Source organism: Vitis vinifera, chromosome 4 (assembly GCF_030704535.1).
Source record: "Vitis vinifera cultivar Pinot Noir 40024 chromosome 4, ASM3070453v1".
NCBI classification, from domain to species: Eukaryota; Viridiplantae; Streptophyta; class Magnoliopsida; order Vitales; family Vitaceae; genus Vitis; species Vitis vinifera.
This window is the reverse complement of record NC_081808.1, coordinates 13,409,694-13,430,382: the sequence shown is the minus strand read 5'-3', so window position 1 is coordinate 13,430,382 and position 20,689 is coordinate 13,409,694. Positions and strand designations below refer to the sequence as shown.

At 31.9% G+C, this 20,689-nt stretch overlaps 1 protein-coding gene across 11 annotated transcripts; it reads left to right on the top strand.

Annotated features, from left to right (window-relative positions):
- Positions 1-3,837: 3,837 nt before the first annotated feature.
- On the top strand, positions 3,838-20,449 carry LOC132253638 (probable LRR receptor-like serine/threonine-protein kinase At1g07650). Of its 11 annotated transcripts, XR_009465519.1 has the most exons (14): positions 3,838-4,433; positions 4,589-4,694; positions 5,694-5,728; positions 6,201-6,317; positions 6,413-6,537; positions 8,041-8,160; positions 8,246-8,326; positions 9,617-11,457; positions 13,249-13,345; positions 13,448-13,554; positions 14,007-14,482; positions 14,639-14,744; positions 15,745-15,779; positions 16,252-16,364. XR_009465519.1 is itself a non-coding variant. In XM_059736330.1 (10 exons), exons 5-10 carry the CDS (start codon positions 15,762-15,764, stop codon positions 20,407-20,409), a joined length of 417 nt encoding a protein of 138 aa, XP_059592313.1. In that variant the 5' UTR covers positions 11,469-13,345; positions 13,448-13,554; positions 14,007-14,482; positions 14,639-14,744; positions 15,745-15,761; the 3' UTR covers positions 20,410-20,449. The 11 variants fall into 11 exon arrangements, 2 of the variants coding, with proteins under 2 accessions (XP_059592313.1, XP_059592314.1); XR_009465520.1 differs by having other exon boundaries at positions 5,694-5,723; positions 6,283-6,317; positions 15,745-16,364; XR_009465517.1 differs by having other exon boundaries at positions 6,283-6,317; positions 15,745-16,364.
- The last annotated feature ends 240 nt before the right edge of the window (positions 20,450-20,689 follow it).

The window sequence follows — 20,689 nt, the reverse complement described above, 5'->3', positions numbered from 1 at the left end:
GAACAAGTAAAATTTGTTTTCACCAGTTTTTAAAAACAGTAGTAAAACACATAAAATTTTAGAAAAATAATAAAAAGAAATAAAATTGAATATGATCTCATTCCCTTTCTCTTTTTACGATATAATACTGATATAAAAAATTTTAAAATATGATTTTCCTTTATATTACATGTATTTTTCTATTTTTTTTAATTTCTTTAAAATTTTTCATTACACAAATAAATTTCAAATCAAATTATACTTGATACATAAAATTTATTAATTTTTAAAAATAATTTAAAACTCAAAAACCAATTTAATTAATATTAAGAAGGAACTCAATAATATTAATAAGCTATAGACCAAAATTTTATTTTAAAAGTATGAGTTAGGTTTTAATAAAACATCATAAAACTCTTTCTTGTTCTTTAGTTTAAAAACATTTTTTAAAAATTAGAGCCTGTTTAACGGAGTTTTTAAGAACAACTTTTTGTTTTTTAGAAACATAAAATAGTTTTTAAAAATTCATAATACCATTTAATTATTGTTCTCTGATTCTAATTTTTAAAATCAAAGTGAAATAGAGAATAAATTTTAAATAACAAGTAAAAGTTGTTTTCATCGATTTTTAAAACTAATAGAAAAACACACATTCTATTATTTCTTCTACATAGAATCATTATTTTTCAATATTTTTTTGTTAGGTAAATTAACTTCAAATTAAATAAGACTTAATATGTTAGATTTGTTAACAAGTCTATTAATTTTTAAAAATAATTTAAAACTTAAATAATAAACTCATTAATATCAGAAATTTATAAATAAAAATTGGTTTGAAACAACTTTATTGTTTCTCTTCTATATAAAATTATTATTTTACGATTTTTTTTTCAATAGGCAGATGAACTTCAAATTAAATAAGACTTCATATATTGGATTCATTAACAACTCTAATAATTTTTTAAAATAATTTAAAACTCAAATAATAAACTTATTAAAACCATAAATTTATGAATAAAAATTGGTTTATAATGACTCTATTATTTATTTTATGCACATAATTATTGTTTTATAATTTTTTTCACTAGAAAAATGAACTTCAAATCAAATGGTACTTTTTATTGAATTTATTAATGAGTTTAAATTTTTTTTTGAAATAATTTGCAACTCAAAAATAAATCTAATTATTGAAAAAAAAAACATATATATCATGAGTCATAACTTTACTATTTAACCTATACACACAACTATTCTTTTGAAAATTTTCTCAGGTAAATAGGTTATAAATTAAGTAAGACATGATTAATAATTTTAATTATTTAATAAATCATTTAATTTTAAGAATGATTTGTAATAAAAATATTGGCTCAATTAATTGTAGATTAAATCAAAACATTGTAGAATATTATGTTCAAAATTGAATATTAAATGTGCGCATATGTAATAAAAAACTTGCTCATTTATATGTTAAAAAAGTAAAACTTTATTCATTATTCATTTTAAATAAAATACTATTGACAATTAGTATTATTCATTTTAACAAAAATGAATAAAAAATACAAAGATGTTAATATTCTTATGTTTCTAATATATAATAAAATAGTATATTTTCTACTAAAAATATTATTTATGGTTTTATTATAATATTAGTATTTATATTTTACTAAAAACAATCTATTTTTTTAATATATTTATAATTACAAAATTATTTTCATTTTCAATAAGACTTCAATTAAATTTAATTAATTAATATTATATAAATTTAATTTAATTTATTTTTACAAAATGAAAATATTTTTTTTTATAAATATTTATCCAAACAAGTCTTTTTGCTTTTTATTTTTAAAATCTTTTTATAAAAATAACTTGCCAAATACCCTTATTTTTATAAAATTTTTATTTTATTTTTTTAACTTAAAAACGGTTTTTAAAAACTAGCATGAGAAATCATGGTTGAATATTAAATTTTTTTTATCTTTTAGTAATCTTTATATCACTAGAATAAAAAAAATTGTTTTATAATTAAAAAATTTTTATTTATCTTTAATTTATAGATAATTGTAGATTTAATTTTTATTTTGTTAACATGACTTAACTTGAATTTGATTTTATATTATTAAAAAGTAAATTTATAAATGAGTTTTTTTGTTTAAAAAAACTGTTTTTTAAAACATCTTGTCAAATACTTTTATTTTAAAAAAATTTAGAGCCTGTTTGGCAGTGATGTTCAAAAGTGTTTCTACCTTTAAAAACACTTTTAAGTGTTTTTGGGATGAAAATAAGGTGTTTGGCAAATTTTTAAAAACACTTTTGAAAATTCGAAAAAACACTTAAAGTGATTTTTAAAGAATCACTTGACAGGTGTTTTTTTTAAAAAAAAAACATTTCAAAAATTTTGAAATATTCCAAAAATGCCCCCAAGTGATTCCCGATACCTTCCTTTCCCTTTCACTCATACCCTCTCTCCTTCATTCTCTTCATCCATCGCTCTCTATCCGAGACTACATAGTAGGAAGACCCTCTATTCAACCAGAAATCAAATCGTTTGGATTCAAGATTCTATGCCCAATTCGGATTGCAAATTATTCTACCTCAACCTCTATCTACTCGAGTTCTTGAGAATTAACATTGATGAAAACATAGGTCGCCCTATGTTGCCGTCAATTCCGAATGAGAATGCATATCTGAACCATGTGGTTAAGCCTATTTACAACCTTTGTGTTGAGGTTGAGGGAAGCATAATAGGAACAACAATTTCAATTGAGAAGAACAACGGTCCCATTTATGCATGTTGTAATAGGTCAGTTTTTCCGCTCATAATATCAGTATTCAAATCCTTGGTCTATGGAGGAAGATCATTTGATTTTCAGGAGTTGAAATCGGCAATACACCAAGTGTTCTCAATTCCCACTGTGTTTGCATCCACCAGGTGTTCGATGATTGGTCCATGAGAAGCCAAAGTAGAAGGAGGAGTTCATCGTAAAATGAGATATGGTAAACAACAAGAATACATGAAGCCATTCAAAGTGGAAGACGATATGTACTCAATTTGCTATAAGTTGGGGTTCTATTGTGTGGGTTTTGGGCAATCATGTATTGTTTTGTTTGAAAATTATCCTTTATTCAATGTTTATTTTTTATTTATTGATTTAGATGTTTTTTTGTAAATATTTTTTAAAATTTTATTATAATGATAAAAAATTATTAATTTTAATTAGAAATTTTTTTTTGAGAAATTAATAGGTAATCATATATTATTTTATTTTCAAAATTATCTTTTATTAAATGTTCTTTTTTTAGTGATTTAGATGTTTTTTAAAATTTTACTAGAGTGATAAAAAATTATTAATTTTAAACTAATAAAAAATTTATTTTTAGTTTTTTTTAACAATATATATATATATATATATATATATATATATATATATATATTCTTTTGGAAAGTTTTTTGTTTATAATACTATTTTCTTTTTGTAACTAAAATTATATATCATTTTTGGTAATTTATTAATATTAAAAGTGTTTTTATACTTATACAACATATTATTAAAAATATTATTAGAATCATTTTTTTTTTATTCTTATAAAATGTTTTTCATAAAAACAAAACACTTTTAAGAAAACACTTTTATTAGAATTATTGTCAAACGAACTTGTAGTTATGAATTTTTTTCTCACTAATTTAGACTATCTTTAAATTAAAAATTACCTTGTGTTCAAGTTTAAAAAAACATGGTTAAATAGACCTTGAAAATAAATAAACTAGGAAAAATGAAATGAATTATTGGGACATGAAAATATTATATAAATTCTGGTTAAGTTAAGCCGATGTTCTGATATAGATATACCATACTCATTCTTTAGTCTCGAGACTTTCCTCTCTTTCACCTCTTTTTCTTCTCCCTTCTCTTTTATGCACCTTACTGTCGTCACGATCTCACCGTCTCGTTCCAAACAAATTTTTTCCCCTGCTAGCTTAGAAAGTGAAAGAAACTGGAGGTAGGAAGACGAGGCTTTTGTGTCTCATCTATGGTGGCGTCCCCCCGAAGTAGAATCTAAGGCGCGGCGGAAGGAAGGGGAAGTGAAAGGCGGAGGACTTTTGAGTTTTATTGGCCGAGAGGCTAGGGCACGGTGTGATTTGGTTCGATCTCGATGTGGAAGCTCGGGGAATCAACTTATTGCGTAGTGGTTTTGTGGTTGTGGGATTTTGGAAACCTTAGATTTGGGTCAGGGTTGTGTGGTTGGCTGATTAAGCTGGGGGCGGGGCTGCCCTTGCGATTGACTGGGTTTTCATGCTGTCAAAACCACTGCCTTGGGATCGGAAGGACTTCTTCAAGGAGAGGAGAGGAAGCACGAGAGGTCGGAGTCTTTAAGTTTGCTGCAAGATAGAGGACTCGCATCAGGGTTCTTGGGAGTTTGCTCGCAGGAATCGGCAGACTTGCGCCGTCCTACAGGTGAGTTGAATCCCACCGGGTTCTTGATGACGTCGGTTTTGCTTTAAACCAAGAAAAATAGTCGGGTTCTTGGAAAATTTGGTCTCCGAACCCTTTTGTTTTTTATGATTTGTTCCTTTTTGGTTTTTAATTTTGAATTTATTCTCTCACGGAAGAAGCACGAGAGGTCTGAGTCTTTAGGTTAGCTGCAAGATAGAGGGACTCGCATCAGGTTCTTGGGAGTTTGCTCGCCGGGATCGGTAGACTTTCGCCCCCCTACAGGTGAGTTATGAATCCGGGTTCTTGATGATTGTGATGAAATTCGTAGGTTTTGGTTTAAACCAAGAATAATAATAGGGTTCTTAGAAAATTGGATCCGAGTCCTTTTGTTTTTATTTTTTATGATTTGTTCTTTTTTGGTTTTTAATTTTTAATTTTTAATTTATTCTCTCCACGGGTCTGATTCTTTGTTTTGGGGAATTAGTTTTTGATGATGATTCTTTCATGGTTATTGTAGATCTGTTTTTTTTTAGTCCATTCGTTTGTTAATGTGCTGTTTAGTTGTGCAGAAATTGTAATTAAAAAAACAGATAGTTTTTTAATCTTTTTAAGTCAAATAAAACTACCTGTAAGAAAGTTCTAGGTTTTGAATTTTTGAAGTTTCATCGTGTTCTTTGGTATTTTGATTTACCATGAACTTTTTTTACCTATCAAAAAAAAAAAAAAAAAGGCTGGGCTAGAAATTCATAGACATCAACTTGCTCAAATCCATGATAGAAAACCCTATCAAAGCTAAGGTAAAAATCCTCTCCCTTCTCATCCTACCATTCATCAATTCAATTATTATAATGATTTTTTTCATGAATAAATGAACAGAAACAGATAAGTAGCAATTTTTAGTGAAAGATAACCTTGAAAATGGAAGTTTCTGAATCTAGGCTTTGGACAAAAACTGTATCACCATGATCTCTTCTCTCTTTTGAACTTAAAGGTCTAAATCATGCATAGACTGTTATGTGCGACATATTTTTATGGTGCCAAAAACCTTTATCTTCCAAGAATTAGTGCATAACTATCATGAAATTCAGCAAAATAGAGTATGACTTAATCCACCTGAAAATTCTAGAACTAGAGCTTTGTTTTGTCATTGAGGCATTTTCTAATTCATTACTGAAAATTTTACATTATTATTTATTAGCACAGTATCAACTATCACACAAACTTGTATTTGTCACTTAGAAGGTTTGAAACCTCTAATTGGTGATACACTCCTTGTTGCAGGGACACTTTTCTTTGCCATGAGCAATGTTGGTGAGGTGGGTAAATATCAATACACTTGAATATGATTGTCACATCATTTGGGGGCTTTTGACTCTGGAAGATTTCTGATTAATGTCATTAAATTTTTTCTTTTTCTTTTGAAACAATATGCCCCTTGAAGACTTGCTTTGAATCAATAAGATTTTAACTTGTTTAGCATTGTCTATTGTTGTCTTATTATATTAGAGAGAAGAAAAAATTACACCTTGATTCCCTTATTCTCCTTTTCAGTTCTATCTAGTCAACAACCTAAACAATTTATCATCTTTGAAAACTTGAAGATCTTCTACTTCTAGCTTTATCTTGCAGAAGGACAATGATTCCTGATCTATCTGAATGAGGTTTAACACCAAGAACCAAATTAGGCCTTGGACAACTCAGATGGAAATTAAATCTTGTCTGCATCACTGCTCCATCTCCAAATTGACTTGAGCTTTTCTTATTTACTGACATTCTATTTTTGTACAGATTTATATACACTGGATCTGTAGAAATTATATTGGATATTGCACAAGATCTCCTCATAGCTACTGATCAGTATCTGTTGCAGGGATAAAGCGTCCCTGTGAGTGTACCATTGCCCATGTGAGTTAAGGAGCTCGATTTTTTGGATATGAATTCCTTTACTGCTTTGAATCAGATTGTGGACACCTGGTGACTCTTTTATTTTTATTTTCAAGGATATATCACTGGAAAATGTTTCAAGAATGCATGAGCTTTCAGAAGCCTTCCATGCTATTTCCTTAAGACACACATGCCTCATGTCTATCTTGGAGCAGTTTAGTAAACTGAGTTCTAGGGCAGGGTATGTGATGCTCTCTCTCTCTCTATATATCTATGTATAACTGCCATTTCTACTAATAGCTTACTAAGGAAGAAGTTGGAAATACTTTTGGAGTTGTGGGAAGTCTCAATGGAGGCAATTGCCTGGAAGCCTAAATATTTGTCTTACAAAAATCTTTAGCTAGCTTTTGATATATGAATTAATATAATTCAATACAAATGATTCACATGTGTACTATTGCCCACTCTAAATGAATACCCAACTAACCGAAGCAAAAGGAGGATAGCGCAATGCAAGAAAAAAAACTATTTTTAAGTTCATTGGTCATTTTAGCTCAACATTGGTCTATCACTGGTAGAAACATGCCTCCGAAAATCATGATTTTCCATTTTTAAAAAAAGCCTAACCCACATAATTCGAGGCTATAATACAACTGACATTTGATTCTTGATCTCTAGCTAAATATATTGTACAAAAAGTGGTAGAAAATAAGGCTGCAGGTTGCTTTCAGAAAATTGGCTGTAGGTTATACATGCTTCATCATGTACTAGAAAATAAGGCACTAGTAACATATTGATACACTCTTCTCAATTTCTTTTTGTTTTTTTAAAATAGATATTTCTATTTTTATTTTTGTTGCTATCATGAAATGTAGGTTATTTACTTTTTAACTTTGGGTATAAATATACAAAAGGAAATCTATAAGTTGTACCTAATCTTACAGAACTGTAATTTAACTAATACATCATTATTGGGATTGTCTTAATTTTCTGTTTTTTTTCCTTTCTCTGTTTGAGAACAAGGCTAAAGGTCATTCTGTCCATGATCTTGCTGAGATAGTTGCCCACCTATCTTCATACTTGAAGCATGCTTGACCTAAGTCACATGGAAAAAAATCAGGACAATAAACCTGGATTCTAACACTTCCTCAGTCCAATAAAAAATGAGAGCTTCTCTAATTGGCTCTATCATGTTACTCTGCATGCCAATAAAGTTTCTGCTTTCCCTTTTGATTAGTTACAGAAAATAATAAAGTTTCTGCTTTCCCTTTTGATTAGTTACAGAAAATAATAAAGTTTCTGCTTTCCCTTTTGATTAGTTACAGCTAAACACGTACCACAACTACCATGGATTTAGAAAACCATTAGGATTGGAGAGGTGGCAGAGCTGCCTCCTTCAATATTATTCCCAGCAGCACTGGTGCTGCAAAGGTATTAAAAGGACCTGTATCCATGGATTCAAAACCAATCTTTTGGGTTGTCATGAGCCACATTCAGTTGATGCACTACAGCCGAATCTATGATTCTGTCTTCTCTAGTTGATTTTCTTTGCTGGGAAAGGCAAAGGAATTATTCTGCAAATACCACATTCTAATAGAATGGATGTAGAGCATATGGAAGGGTGGGATTTAATTATATTGTTGATCAAAATATAAATGTCTTTCTTCTTATAAAGATTAATATTTTTTTCCAACAACCAAGGGTGTTTGATTTTTCTTTTTTCCTTAATTCATATCAATTCCAGTTGAAAGGCACGATGAGTACAGAAGAAACTCAAATTTTATAAAGGAATTCATTTTCCTTGGTGGATGTTTTCCTTCATTCATTAGAGTAACAATGGCCATACTGTTGCATCAAGACACTGGTAAAAGCTAATACAATGGTTTGGAATTAATCATTTTTCTTCCACTTTCTGAAAAAATTAATCTAAGAGAGTTGTGTAAATGCAGTGTGGAGCATCTGGAAAACATAAGAATACATTATCACCAGACACTCAAACGTTGGAGGAAAAATTTCTTGGACAATGAGAGGTAAGAAGCATAAACTCTGCACCAAAAGATGTATTATGTGCAGCAACTAGTTGAATCAAGAAGTCTTCCTCTTCCAGTAAACAGGTTTTTTTGGATATATATTTCCAAACTGAAATATTTGATTAAAAGGATTTTGAGCACATGCCCTTGGAAGAAGACAAATCAAAACCTAGCATCAGACATTATTTTCAAGTTATTTCATATTTATAGCTTGTTGGGTATTATAAATGAAAATGGTTTTGCCAGAAACATTTTTGTTTCCAAAAAGGGAAATGTTGGAGCAGTTGAAACTAATTCTGGGGGCAACTTTTGTGTGTTGCGCAGAAAAATTATAGAGCTTGGAGTTTACTTTATATATAAATTTTATGTTTTTCAGTTTTTGCATGTCAGATAAGAATTGATCTGATTTAATTATTTTTTAGGAGGGTTGTTTCCATTCTATGAGCTTCCTATGTACATTTCATATATCCTTAATATGGCGGGGTGTGATTATTTTATTGATCAAAGAGAGACAGTAGGTATGCACATATTAAGGTATACGTAAACTTTATCAAGTTGATGCTGTTGATTTTCTCTACTTCTTTCCAGAAACTAATACCAAATTATAGCTTGATCCTTATCTACAAACTAGTAGATCAAGGCTGGACCTTACTGTGTCTAGACTGAAAGTTTTCAGACACACTTTTATTATAGATCAAGCTAATGTTGTTTCAACTCTCACTTCTCACAGCTTGTCTTTGTTCCTCACACTCTTTGAAGATTCTATTTAAATGTCACATGGAATTTGTGAAACTTGGCATTTAAAAGTGTGGTAAATAATCCCATTCTTCATGATGTAGGCATTGAATTAAAATCATTTCATGCATTGGAACAAGTGTTTTAGAAAAACTGAGATACAAGGTTGGAATTATTTTTCATTTCTTTAATACATTGAGAAAATTGAGTATGATATCAAGGTTGGAATTATTGAGTATGAAAGCATTTAATCATTTCAATTTTTCTTTACTAGAACCTCTTTTGATTGATCTCGGTCCCTTTGATGGTGTCTTGCAAGAGAATGGTATCATCTATTGTCCTCAAGTATTGTTATTAGATTATTCCATATCATCTAATCGAAAACTATGAAAATTCTTACAATAGATGACTGAGAAAATCACATTGTCTAGTTAGATGAGCATTTAGATATTTATTACATAGGTTACACATGTGAGGCTTATTATAATTAAATATAAGATCTATGGTTTTTTACTTGTTCTGACTGATTCCACTTTCTTGGATGGTGCTTTGTAGGAGAATGGTTTTTATGCTGAGTTTGGTCTTGATGTTTCTTAAGATGCAATAATTGATTTTGCTTCCTAAAGGGCAGAGATTGAAATTGTTTATGGTGTTTCTGTGGAGAAGAGCTTGATTGGCCACTGTGCACCTTTGTTGTCGATGCTTTGTAGAAATTTTGGTTTGATGCAAGAGGTGTAGCTCTCCCTCTTCACTTCTCATAGCTATGTCTAAGTTCCTCACATTATTTGAAGATTTTGTTTAAACTCCACATGGAATTTACAAACCTTGACATTTGAATGTGTGGTAAGTAATCTCATCCTTCATGATGGAGGTATTGAGCTAAAACCTTTTAGCCTGACATTGGCATTGGTTTTGGAAGTTTAGACTAGATTTTTTCTTAAAATTCAACAAAATTCATTTATAAGGTGAAAATAGTTTTTTTTCCCACTATTTTTGAAATTTAAATTTCCTTTGAATTTTAATATTTTATTATGCTTTTGGGAACATATGTTATTTTGTGAATTGGAGTGTTGGATATTTTTATATGCATATATGCTATTCTTTTGTATATGTTAGATGAAGGGAATATATTTCATATTAACGTACCATTCACTAAAAATCACTGGTGTTGTCATTATGGTATTTTACATTATTACTATGGATGCGATTGTAATTTACCCTAGACCTATATCGTGCCGTAGAAATGGAGGGGTGCACTGTAGCCAATTAACCTAGTAATCTTTTATGCCAAGAGATAAAGGGGCACTAGAGCAGTTTGTATGAGAAGTGTGTCGAGAGATGTAGGGATATTGTGTCTATAAGGCACCATGATATTTGAGACATATGTCGCCTGCGGTTGCATATGTGATACATGCTGATGAAGGAAAGGGCATTGTAGCAGTTATATTGCATATGTGTCGAGAGTTGGAGTGACATTGTAGCCATGGATTATGCATGTGTTTGATTGATTATACATCGGGTAGTCCAATGTTGCATGTCTACTTGATTGTTATACCATATATTATCTACGTTGAGTGTTACCTACATGATAAAACTCCTCTTTCTACTTTGGACTGACCACACTACAACCTGTATTATATGATCATTCACTGAGTTATTCACTTTGTAGTTCCCTAAATTTTTTAGATGAGGACCTAGTAGAACCAAATACCAAGCAAGGTATGGAGGATAGTCAACAAGGCATATAAATGTTGTTGTCGTTTCCTTTTGCTTCTTTTTGGATAGACTACTGGCATGTAGCCATTTTCTTAGGTATGTACAAGTTTTCGATCCCTTAAGACCAGCTTTTATGTATGCAAAACTGTTTATCTCGGACATAGTAATGAATTTATAGTTCCTTTAATATGCATCCTTGTATTGCTTTGACATAGTATATCTTGTCACAAGTTAATTTTCTTTCATAGGATAGTATCTACATCTCAGTCTTCAGACTAGGGAAGAGACGTTGTCTTGCGTGGATGGCGCTTGCAAGGGTGGGTCGTCACATTTTTTGTACATATTAACCATATTTTGTGGTTTTAATCTGTTTTTCTTCTTACTCAAACTTGTATGAGTATCATTTAATATCTTTGATGCAGTGTTTTTCTATGTTGAAGAGCAAGATGCATTTGATGTGTATTCCATAATCAATGGCTTCTCTAGTCTTACCCTTTCTTGTAAAATGTAAAGTAGATGTTGTATAGTCTTAGGTCCAATCTCAGTGTTCTTCCAAATCTGAATTCTCTTTTTTGAGTTTCTAATGATCATGTTGATGATGTACTAATTCTTGATCAGGTGGCCTTGCATCGAAATGCTTTTAAAATCTATACTTTTTTTTTCCCAACAACAACCCCAAGGTACTCTTCCATTTTATGTGCATGTGTGTCATATTGGGAAGTTGCTACTAATTTATGAAAGTGTTCTTGTAATGGATTTAGGCAGTACTAGTTGTAAGAAGAAACAACCTATACACTCTTGGAATTGGAAACAACAGAGGGGTTAACTCCATGAGACCATATGCAAATTACTTATTTTTTGTTGTAAATCAAGTTGGGTGAGTAGTTGGATTTGTTTTAATTTTATTTTGCATGTTTATCTTTGTAGGTTTAATTTACATCTCTTGTACACTATGGTTAAGAACACAATACTGTTAAAAGATTGAAAGACAAAAGATGCTCTCTGTGATTTAATGGGGACATGTGCTACCAAATACCACTATATGGTGCAATCATGTGTTGTTGGTAGTTTGGTTGGTTCTCCTATCATAGAGGTTGGAAGGACAAACCGAAAAGACTATGTGAAGGACAAAGTTGGGGCTATAAATATCAGACGTTGCTTTCTTGTGGAGCTCGTTGATAGATTTGCAAAGTTGATTTTAGCCAACACAGGTTGTCCTGTATTTTCTTAGGACTAGTCCACTTATGAAGCCGTGGAGAATGTGTTTGTTACCATATATATCAAGAAAAGTTTGTTTTCTTTAATTATCCTACAAATTCATGGCATCTAAACAAGTGGGGTAAATCTTTTGGTTCATGATTTATATTCAGTTTTCTTATCAATGGTGTTTTTTCCCATCAACAATTGATAAAACCCTCAAATATTCTCAACCATGAGAAATGGGAAGAAAAGCAAAAATAAAAAATTAAAATTAATAATCAATTGAACATTTGAGTAATCCATTGTTTTTTTTATATTATTTTTTAATAATTTTTATTTGATACCTGGTGAACAAACTCTCTCTTGTGCATCAAATTCAACTATTCTGTGTATTTGAGTTAAGTTTTCACTTTCCAAGTTAGATTCAAATATCTATTTTATTCTCATTAGTCATTTTTCTAAGTAAAGATATTGACATTAGTTATTTTGCATATTTTAACCATTTTTTTTTTTTTAGGATTTTAATATTTTTTTCTTTTTATGCAAATAGATGTATTATTTGATCTCTCTTGGAAAGAGTTTTTCTGTCTCGAAGAGTAAGACGTGTTTGATCATGTATGTTCATTAATCAAAGGTTTCTCTAGTCTCACATTATCTTGTAAATTAAATCTTGGGGAGAGTCCTAGGCCCAATCTGAGCGTTCTTCCAAAGGTGGATTCTCCATCTCGAGTTACTTACGATTTGTTGATAATGTACTGATCCTTGATTGGGTAGCCTCACATTGGATTGCTTTTAAAACCTATACTTTTTTGCTTCTCAATATTGTCCTCATTCTGGGGTCTAATATTGGTTTCAACAACTCCAAGGTTGCTTGAACTGCATGCTTGGATCGGATGCATTACTCTTACAAGTTTTCTAAAGAGCGAAAGAAAAACCTATTGTCTAATAATGAGACCCTGATATTTGGCATTCTGAAAAGCTTAATCACCCGTTTTTGGCTGTTAGATAACTTATGGTATGCGGTTACTGATAATGTTATTGATTTTATTTATGCAATTCATCCAACTATTGAAACCTTAGTTGTTGACTTGAAGAAAATGTCTCTTAGTTGCAAAATTACATTGAAAGTGGTATCATGCGTCCTTTCAACTATTCTTGTAACAAAACTTAGTAGATATTTATTCATTATGTTCCATGTTGCTATTAACCAATTGACGCATATGGTGTCATGTATCCAAATAGAAATCTTAATTGACAGTTTTGGCTGCCAGGAAACATGATGGTATGCTGCTGCTGATAATGTTATTGTTGCTATCTATGCTACTCATCCAACTCCTATGGAGAAATATGGAAGTTGTGGTTGAAAAGGTTTGCAATAGGTTTGGTGGAGTCACATGTATTGTTTATACTATTGTTTTAATTATATTTTCATCTATCATGTGCTAATATGACAACTTATTACCATGTCAGGTTTTAATGCATGACTTCATTATAAGATATAATGTCATGGCACCTACGCTTGGACTAGTCTCTTATTTACCCATATTGGAGACATACTTCATTAATAACCTAGCAAGGTATTAAGTTGTTCTTGCATTACCTCATTTACAGTTTATTTTTTTATTAATTGGTGTATTTTTTTCACACTAATGAAAACCAGAGTAAAATTTTGAAACAAATAAACAAAATACTCTTAGTCATGACTCTTTTTCTCTCTAATTTTGAAACGATCTTAAAAAACAAAATTTAAAAATTACCATGTGTCCCAGTTTAAAAAAACATATCTAAATAGGCCTTGAAAATAAATAAACTAGGACAAATGAAATTAATTATTGGGACATGAAAATATTATATAAATTCTGGTTAAATGAAGCCGATGATCTGATATAGATATACCATTCTCATTCTTTAGTCCTGAGACTTTCCTTTCTTTCACCTCTTTTCTTCTCCTCTTCTCTTTTATGTACCTTATTGTCGTCACGATCTCACCTTCTCGTTCCAAACAAAAACAAATTTTTTCCCTTGGTAGCATAGAAAGTGAAAGAAACTGGAGGTAGGAAGACGAGGCTTTTGTGTCTCATCTATGGTGGCGTCTCCCAGAAGTGGAATCTAGGGCGCAGCAGAAAGAAGGGGAAGTGAAAGGCGGAGGACTTTTGAGTTTTATTGGCCGAGAGGCTAGGGCACGATGTGATTTGGTTCGATCTTGGTGTGGAAGCTCGGGGAATCAGCTTAGTGCGTAGTGGTTTTGTGGTTGTGGGATTTTGGAAACCTTAGATTTGGGTTAGGGTTGTGTGGTTGGCTGATTAAGCTAGGGGCGGGGCTGCCCATGCGATTGACTGGGTTTTCATGCCGTCAAAACCACTTCCTTGGGATCAGGACTTCTTCAAGGAGAGGAGAGGAAGCACGAGAGGTCGGAGTCTTTAAGTTTGTTGCAAGATAGAGGACTCGCATCAGGGTTCTTGGAAGTTTGCTCGTCGGAATAGGCAGACTTGCGCCGTCCTACAGGTAAGTTGAATCCCACCGGTTTCTTGATGATGTCGGTTTTGCTTTAAACCAAGAAAAATAGTCGGGTTCTTGGAAAATTTGGTCTCCGAGCCCTTTTGTTTTTTATGATTTGTTCCTTTTTGGTTTTTAATTTTGAATTTATTCTCTCCACGGAAGAAGCACGAGAGGTCGGAGTCTTTAGGTTTGCTGCAAGATAAAGAAACTCGCATCAGGTTCTTGGGAGTTTGCTCGCCGGGATCGGTAGACTTTCGGTCCCCTATAGGTGAGTTATGAACTCAGGTTCTTGATGATTGTGATGAAATTCGTAGGTTTTGGTTTAAACCAAGAATAATAATAGGGTTCTTAGAAAATTTAGTCCGAGTCCTTTTGTTTTATTTATTTTTATTTTTTATGATTTGTTCTTTTTTGGTTTTTAATTTTTAATTTATTCTTTCCACGGGTCTGATTTTTTATTTTGGGGAATTAGTTTTTGATGATGATTCTTTCATGGTTATTGTAGATTTGTGTTTTTTAGTCCATTCGTTTGTTAATGTGCTGTTTAGTTGTGCAGAAATTGTAATTAAAAAAACAGATTGTTTTTTATCTTTTTAAGTCAAATAAAACTACCTGTAAGAAAGTTCTAGGTTTTGAATTTTTGAAGTTTCATCGTGTTCTTTGGTATTTTGATTTTTACCATGAACTTTTCTTACCTATCAAAAAAAAAAAAAAAAGCTGGGCTAGAAATTCATAGACATCAACTTGCTCAAATCCATGATAGAAAACCCTATCAAAGCTAAAGGTGAAAATCCTCTCCCTTCTCATCCTACCATTCATCAATTCAATTATTATAATGATTTTTTTCATGAATAAATGAACAGAAACAAATAAGTAGCAATTTTTAGTGAAAGATAACCTTGAAAATGGAAGTTTCTGAATCTAGGCTTTGGACAAAAAATGTATCACCATGATCTTTTCTCTCTTTTGAACTTAAAGGTCTAAAACATGCATAGACTGTTATGTGCGACATAATTTTATGGTGCCAAAAACCTTTATCTTCCAAGAATTAGTGCATAACTATCATGAAATTCAGCAAAATAGAGTATGACTTAATCCACCTGAAAATTCTAGAACTAGAGCTTTGTTTTGTCATTGAGGCATTTTCTAATTCATTACTGAAAATTTTACATTATTATTTATTAGCACAGTAGCAACTATCACACAAACTTGTATTTGTCACTTAGAAGGTTTGAAACCTCTAATTGGTGATACACTCCTTGTTGCAGGGACACTTTTCTTTGCCATGAGCAATGTTGGTGAGGTGGGTAAATATCAATACACTTGAATATGATTGTCACATCATTTGGGGGCTTTTGACTCTGGAAGATTTCTGATTAATGTCATTAAATTTTTTCTTTTTCTTTTGAAACAATATGCCCCTCGAAGACTTGCTTTGAATAAATAAGATTTTAACTTGTTTAGCATTGTCTATTGTTGTCTTATTGCATTAGAGAGAAGAAAAAATTACACCTTGATTCCTTTATTCTCCTTTACAATTCTATCTAGTTAACATCCTAAACAATTTATCATCTTTGAAAACTTGAAGACCTTCTACTTCTAGCTTTATCTTGCAGAAGGACAATGATTCCTGATCTATCTGAATGAGGTTTAACACCAAGAACCAGATTAGGCCTTGGACAACTCAGATGGAAATTAAATCTTGTCTGCATCACTGCTCCATCTCCAAATTGACTTGAGCTTTTCTTATTTACTGACATTCTATTTTTGTACAGATTTATATACACTGGATCTGTAGAAATTATATTGGATATTGCACAAGATCTCCTCATAGCTACTGATCAGTATCTGTTGCAGGGATAAAGCGTCCCTGTGAGTGTACCATTGCCCATGTGAGTTAAGGAGCTCGATTTTTTGGATATGAATTCCTTTACTGCTTTGAATCAGATTGTGGACACCTGGTGACTCTTTTATTTTTATTTTCAAGGATATATCACTGGAAAATGTTTCAAGAATGCATGAGCTTTCAGAAGCCTTCCATGCTATTTCCTTAAGACACACATGCCTCATGTCTATCTTGGAGCAGTTTAGTAAACTGAGTTCTAGGGCAGGGTATGTGATGCTCTCTCTCTCTCTCTCTCTCTCTCTCTCTCTCTCAATCTATTTATATCTGCCATTTCTACTAATAGCTTACTAAGGAAGAAGTTGGAAATACTTTTGGAGTTGTAGGAAGTCTCAATGGAGGCAATTGCCTGGTTGTCCACTCTAAATGAATAGCCAACTAACCGAAGCAAAAGGAGGATAGCGCAATGCAAGAAAAAAAAAAAACTATTTTTAAGTTCATTGGTCATTTTAGCTCAACATTGGTCTATCACTGGTAGAAACATGCCTCCGAAAATCATGATTTTCCATTGTTAAAAAAAGCCTAACCCACATAATTCGAGGCTATAATACAACTGACATTTGATTCTTGATCTCTAGCTAAATATATTGTATAGAAAGTGGTAGAAAATAAGGCTGCAGGTTGCTTTCAGAAAATTGGCTGCAAGTTATACATGCTTCATCATGTACTAGAAAAATAAGGCACTAGTAACATATTGATACACTCTGCTCAATTTCTTTTTGTTTTTTTTAAATAGATACTTCTATTTTTATTTTTGTTGTTATCATGAAATGTAGGTTATTTACTTTTTAACTTTGGGTATAAATATACAAAAGGAAATCTATAAGTTGTACCTAATCTTACAGAACTGTAATTTAACTAATACATCATTATTGGGATTGTCTTAATTTTCTGTTTTTTTTCCTTTCTCTGTTTGAGAACAAGGCTGAAGGTCATTCTGTCCATGATCTTGCTGAGATAGTTGGCCACCTATCTTCATACTTGAAGCATGCTTGACCTAAGTCATCTGGAAAAAAATCAGGACAATAAACCTGGATTCTAACACTTCCTCAGTCCAATAAAAAATGAGAGCTTCTCTAATTGGCTCTATCATGTTACTCTGCATGCCAATAAAGTTTCTGCTTTCCCTTTTGATTAGTTACACAAAAATAATAATAATAATAATAATAATAATAATAATAATAAAATTAATTGTAGGGATGGTTCTATCACTGAATCTTTCTGGTTCCAGCTAAACACGTACCACAACTACCATGGATTTACTGGTGCTGCAAAGGTATTAAAAGGACCTGTATCCATGGATTCAAAACCAATCTTTTGGGTTGTCATGAGCCACATTCAGTTGATGCACTACAGCCGAATCTATGATTCTGTCTTCTCTAGTTGATTTTCTTTGCTGGGAAAGGCAAAGGAATTATTCTGCAATTACCACATTCTAATAGAATGGATATAAAGCATATGGAAGGGTGGGATTTAATTATATTGTTGATCAAAATATAAATGTCTTTCTTCTTATAAAGATTAATATTTTTTTCCAACAACCAAGGGTGTTTGATTTTTCTTTTTTCCTTAATTCATATCAATCCCAGTTGAAAGGCACGATGAGTACAAAAGAAACTCAAATTTTATAAAGGAATTCATTTTCCTTGGTGGATGTTTTCCTTCATTCATTAGAGTAACAATGGCCATACTGTTGCATCAAGACACTGGTAAAAGCTAATACAATGATTTGGAATTAATCATCTTTGTTCCACTTTTTGAAAAAATTAATCTAAGAGAGTTGTGTAAATGCAGTATATTACTGACAAGAGTAGCATTTTGCCATTTTTTTTGTTGATGGGATTCTATGCAGAATAATTAGTGACTTAAATGGAGAGGGTTCCACTTTTCCACCCCTAAGAAGAAGCATGAAAAGAATGTACAGGTTTTAAGTGGTATTTATGATTAAAAAATGCTCTAAAGCAAAGTAATTCACACTCTCTAGCACTAGTACTTACATGGACTTAGTTTATGTTGCAGGATGTTGAGGGGTTGTAATATCTCAGGACCAATCCCCACATATATAGTAGAGATGACAGAATTGAGATTTTTGTAACTCTACCATGCATTTCTTTTCCTCTTTCTTTTTCTTTTATGGCAAATTTGTTGTCCCTAAATGGTTGGAGTAGTGGATTATGTCAAGTATCATTAGCTTTCTACAGTAAGAACTTGTATTGTGGGCTACCATGTAAGGGGCTTCCTCTTCTTGTTCCTTCCCTTTACCCTTGACCTTTAATCATTAAGGCAAATTGTGCCTTTTTTTTTTTCTACATTTTTATTTTTACATATGAAGGTAGAAAAAATAGGAAAGACAAATATTTTACAATATGGGCTAAAGCTATATTGGGAGACTATATGTTGATGGAAATTACCAACTCCTTTGGGTCTAAACTATATTTTTATCTTTTGACTCCTTAGTTGGAAGCTCTTTTTTCTCTGTCCCTTTTGCGAAGGGATCCTTTCCTCTTGTAATTCATCCTCCCCTCTTATTGAATTTGTTAGGTGGTTTTTCTGTGCCAAAATACTTTTGTGAGATTAAATTGACCCTCAAATGATAATATACACACCCTGACTTTATTATTATTAAGAATGGGGATAAATGGCTGATCTAGGGGTCAGTAATTCTATGTCTATCAATGAGTTATGCCTCTTTTCTTTACCCCTCTATCTTCAGACTAAGGACCTTTTATCTCTTGAGATTTATATTGCACCAAATCAATTAAGCCATCATTTGGCTGAACTTCTAATTTGGTGCTTTATTATGACATTTGTACTGTTGTTTTCTCACAGAGATCTCAGCTTCAACAAGTTGAACGGAGAGATTCCAAATCTTGATGGCCTAACAAACGTGGAGGTCATGTAAGAAACAGAAACTTAGGAGATGTGTAATTGTAATGCATAGAAGTCTTCCCTATCTATGTTGTGTCTATCATAAAAATTGATAGAGGGGTTAAAACTATACACTATTAGTTCATTCTTATAATTGTTCTGGGGTCATACATTTGCCTGGTTATGAGTAGCAGGTATACTCACTTGCCCCCAGCTATATGGGTTATGGAGGTGGCCACAAGTCTGGTGCATTAATAGACTGCATCACTTGGGGCAAGGGCTTTCAATACCTATGGGGATTACCCTTGTGAAAATTTCAATTTTTTCTCCATCTTCTCCTGCAGAACATTTTGAGATAATAACAAAAGTTGCATTAGTGGTCTAGTGGTAAAATAGTACCCTGCCATGGTTCATAACTAGGTTTAATTCCCTATCAGTGCATTATTATTTAATAGTTCTTTCTACATCTACATTCATTTTCTTTAATAGGTCTTTCTACATCTACATTCATTATTATTTTGTGCTCCCCATGTTCTGTTACGTTGGAAAGCTCTAACAATAAACCATTTTTGCGTGCTGATTAGGTGTCTAACAGGCAACCGGCTTAATGGAAATATTCCAGATGGAATCAAGGGAAGGCAGAGCCGCACGTATGTTTTTCATCCAGCATCTTGAGTTAATTTTGCTTGAGATTTGATGTCCATCTTTTGTTATCTATTACCTTTGTTTTTATCTACCCAACCATACATAGGTAAGGTTGTACACATGCATACACATGAACTCCCCTGTACGAACACATTCATCTCTGACCTCTATGGAGTTTGATTGCTGATTCTATTCTTGCTATTTGCATCCCTCTATCTGCAATGGGTCAAAGAAATGTTCTCATTAGAAAAGCTCCTAACTACTTGTTAGCTATTAGTTGCAAATTAGATTAAATTCCGCATACAATCTTCTTTAGCACTTATAACTTATACAATTCTTTCATAGTGTTTTGTATATTAGCTTTCATGGAGTTATATTGTGTTTAAAGAGTCATTTGTGTTTTTGTAGTGAAATAGATCTTTCTTACAGTAACTTCTCTGAGCAATCTGCACTACCTTCTTGTCGAGATAGCTTGCAAGAACTATTTCTTAGTAAACTAAACCTTGTCAAGCTTTAGGCGTAGTTTTTCTTTCATTCACTGTCTACATTAAATTATCTTTTTTGTTTCATTAGGAACTTGTTCAAAAGCTTTTCTAAGGAGGGGAACTTATAATGATTTTGAATTCATTATGGTTTTGGGCTGATCATTCTTTTGGTTTCTGCATGAAATAATATAATGTGGGATATGAGATTGACATCTAATAGTAACTGATATTTCTTTTTTACTTTTCTGCCTTAATATGAATCATTTTTTCCCCGCGCATGGATATGAGCATATTTTGTTTGATTTGAAGATA